Source organism: Sinocyclocheilus rhinocerous, unplaced genomic scaffold (genome assembly GCF_001515625.1).
Source record: "Sinocyclocheilus rhinocerous isolate Xijiao unplaced genomic scaffold, SAMN03320098_v1.1 scaffold662, whole genome shotgun sequence".
In the NCBI taxonomy this organism is placed as follows: Eukaryota; Metazoa; Chordata; class Actinopteri; order Cypriniformes; family Cyprinidae; genus Sinocyclocheilus; species Sinocyclocheilus rhinocerous.
In genome coordinates, this window is record NW_015639782.1 from 1335844 (window position 1) to 1339809 (window position 3966).

Genomic DNA, 3966 nt, shown 5'->3' on the forward strand with positions numbered 1-3966 from the left:
TTAAAGCTGCAGTCCGTAACTTTTGGCACTCTAGCGGTTAATAAACAGAACTGCATGCGTCTTGCGGAAGAACATTGTAGCCGGAGCTACTTCTCTCTGTTTAGGTCAATGACGAATCACGCAGGTACTGGGCTACTCCGCAGCGGTACATACCCGAACCAGTCTAAAATAGTCCGAATATAAACATTTATTATAGGTGTACCGTAGGGATTCTGGATAAGCCAAAAACACGGTTTGGAAAATGGATTAATGGTGTACTCGATTATTATATAAATGTTGTTAAATTTGAACACAAAAAAGTTACGGACTGCAGCTTTAAACTATTTCTAAATGAAAGCAGACAATAAAAAAAAAGCCAGGTCAGGATAAAAAAATGGATCAAAGTATAGCATAACACTCTACTTTATGTCCCATAATTCTGTATTAATTACAAAATTTTACTTAGGCTATTAAAATAAACATCTAAAAATTCAAATACTGATAACATACAGAACATCTGTTGTTCTCTTATTGTAGAATATGTCGTTCAGGTTGAAAAGATACTGTTACAGTGAAGCAGACAGTCTAAAATGTTTTGACAGGGTGAATCAGTTTCTAAGTCTTTTGCATATATGCAAAATATAAGTCTTATATAAATCATATCTGCAGAAATAAGTCTTTTTCGTATCTGCAGAAAATGCAAGTGGCAGTGCAATTTCCTGAAATGCATGATTACTTGCCATAGATAACTATATAGAATTATTCTTTAATAAATAATAGAGATAACATTTAATACTCAATTTTTGTTTTGAATACAATTTAATAAATAAATGAAAATGTAAAAAATCCAAATATTTATGGTGGTAAGCAAAACAAAAACACTTTAAGTGTTAAAGTGTGCTTTACAGCCACAGCATAAAACAATAAATACCACTATTCGTTCCGTCACGCATATGCCATTAAAGATGGTGATGCAATGTTTGCCCGTCATATAACAGTTCACATTTTATTCTCGTCTGCACATTCCAGGAAGTCCAAGTTTCAGATAGCAGCAAACATGACTGGTTGAAACTCAACTCCCCTACAAGTATAGCTGGGTCCTGAAAATACATTTATAGAGCATATCAACTCTACCATCTGGACCGATCTCAGTGCCTTTCCACTTTATGTGAGATATGAACTTAATGAATTCAGTTTAGCTGAGATCCACGGTACCTGACACACATGTTTAGAAGTTGTCTGTCTAGCTGGTTTCATATTTTGGTTACATAAATAGGTCATAAGTGTGATGCTGGCAGAGATGCATGTGTTACGGCTACATATGCTGATTTTATGCCTGCAGGGTTACTTGCTTTTAAGATTATAGGGTTTTCCTCACTAAGGCATATATTTGCAATAAAAGGTATAGTTCACCCAAAAATGAATATTCTGTCATTATTTACTGCTCATGTCATGCTGTTTGAAATCCACAAATGGAGAAATAAAAAAATGCTATTGAAGAATATGCTATTCATGCGTTAGTTAAATGTTTTTTTTTTATGAATTGGTTGATCTGGTTCACAAAAACGCTACTGTAAATGATTTGTGATTCATGGCCACTGTTACTTCTCTTTTATGGTGCTTTTGAATTCCTTTTGAAGTTTAATGCTCCATTGAACAGAGCAACTAGCCCTCTTTACTCCCAAAATGTCTCTTTTGTTCAACAGAAAAATTGTGCTTATGTTTCAAGAACATTATTAAAGACCAGATAACTCTGAACAAATATTCTATTAATGTTACTGGAAGAACGTTTTTTGCCAGAACATTAGTCAAAGTTCTGAGAACATTCTCTGTTAGCTGGGTAATTATTTATCTCAAACAGTGTTACTTGCAATATGCCAGACACTACAAATCTGAGAGCTTCATGTGGTATTCTATAGTTACACAATCATATGATGAGTTTGTATATTCTTCTATGAAAGAAGATTAACTGTTTGTGTAACTCACTCTTTGATTCGCTCATAGTGACGGACTCGATAAAGTCGAGGGGAGTCATGTAAAGCTGTCCATCATACTCCAGTGAACTGAAGAGCCTGAACCTGTGCTCATGAGCGGACTTCGAAACCTCTTCATCTTCACCAGATGCACTGGCCTATAATCAAACAAATACACATCTCACTTACATAAAAATACAGGATAAGACAGGCGTGACATTACAGAAAATGCTAGCCATTTTCTTTTTCCTTCTTTCAGTAAATAGCCTCTTCCCAGTTTTTAATATCGCTACCATTCCTGTACAAAAAAAAAACAAAAAACATGCACACAAACATCCACAAGCAGAAATATCAAGAGGACAGTGTTCTTCTCACTCTAGAGTGGCCGGCAGCCAGGCCCACTGGGCACTGTGCAAACACCCTGGGAATGTATGCCCTGGTACTTATTACCCCATCAAACGTCGACCCGGCTGCCAAGCCGCCGTGTCCAGTTACCTCAACCCTGGATTCCTGCATCTCAGTCTACAAGTCAAGGTTACGACCCAAGCAGATAAGAGTACAAAAACAAAAGGGAACAGTGCGGAGAGAGTCGCAAAAAACAGATTCAATCCTGTGTGGTTTAATGATCAATCTGATAACAGTCTGATAATTGCTTTTTCGACAACAGTCAAAACCAAGTGTATGTATACCAGAGGCACTTAAACACAACCCAGAGGGTTCTTTTGATTTGTTAAACCTATTAAATAGAATAATAATGAATAAATAAATATAATAAATCATGATCAATCACATGATTTAATAGCAAATTTTTAAGGAAAAACAAAATAATGAGTGTAATGTGCGCAAAACATACATTTGTGTGGATGAACCTTGAAGCAGAATATAGTTTGTTTTTCTCCCATAGTATTGGTTATTTTTTGTATAAAAGTGACTTTAATAGGACTAATAGTATTGTAATAAATGACATCAATCACAATATGAATCTAAGAAACATATTGTGGTTTAGGAAACACTAACGTAGATCGAAGTACTGATGTATTAATGTAGACCAACAAATCTGACTGAAAGGCAAATGACAAGAGATTTTGACAATACAGGAGAAAAGGTTGTTGACTGAATTTGCATGCGTAGTAAAATGACCCTTTCAGAGCATAAGTCAATACTACACAGGCAGAACATATCTAGGCCTATAAAATGTCCAATATGTACTTATAATATGTGCTCCAATATTTATTTTATATGTAGTTTTATAGAATCACAGCGTATCACCTGACTGATGAATTAGGACACCGAATTCAGCACCTCTCCGGTGGAGAGCGACAGTTTTGATGGCACAAGAACTCCACCGACTTTACGACTTTAAGAATAATAAAAACCGGGATGCTATAGAAATATTCAATGTAAAACACAAACGTAAACATTTCAAAGTGTAGACAACTAAGATTTAGATACCTTCTCTTTTGCAGCCACGGCTGGGAGCGGAGAAATCAATGCACGCTGACTAGCTGCGTGTCCCCGATCCGAATTGTAGTATACAACAGTGAATCCGCCGACAGTGATACACAGTCCTGTCCCTACACGCCTCAGAACTGCTCTTTCCCTCGATGACTGTCTGCTGTTAAAGTAAAAGCTTAAACCGTTTGTAGAGCTGGTGAACTTGTTTCGAAGAGCCAGAAACCGACGCACGGCGGCCATCATGACTGTGTCACCGCGGGCAGACTGCGCTCACTCATCGCGAGATGAAAAATGCGACCTCGATACAGCACATCGTGCATGAACACATTAGCAGCTGTAGTCAAATTTGCAGTCAAATGTCCTTTCCATTCAGGTCATAATTAGAAGTCATAGTTAAAGCCTTAATTTCAAGTTAAAGTCTTTATTTCGTTTTATTGTGGGTTTCTTTTCATTTGACTTGGTAAACAGTTGCAGCTAAAATACTACATGAGAGTTTGGGTGTGCTGTAGCACTAGATTTTGTTTCAGCATCTGTGCTAAGTGTTTTGTTTTTTTTTGTC

The 3966-nt window shown here is 36.7% G+C and overlaps 1 protein-coding gene across 1 annotated transcript in view; it reads right to left on the reverse strand.

Moving 5' to 3' along the window:
* Window positions 1-3666, reverse strand: part of LOC107751937 (calcium uptake protein 3, mitochondrial-like) — an 18240-nt gene extending 14574 nt beyond the window's left edge. Inside the window, exons 1-2 of the mRNA XM_016567720.1 lie at window positions 3405-3666; window positions 1966-2110 (exon numbers count right to left, since the gene is read on the reverse strand). Coding sequence (XP_016423206.1) covers window positions 1966-2110; window positions 3405-3650 — 391 coding nt within the window. The 5' untranslated portion in view covers window positions 3651-3666. The remainder of the gene's footprint in view (window positions 1-1965; window positions 2111-3404) is intronic.
* Between the last annotated feature and the right edge of the window lie 300 nt (window positions 3667-3966).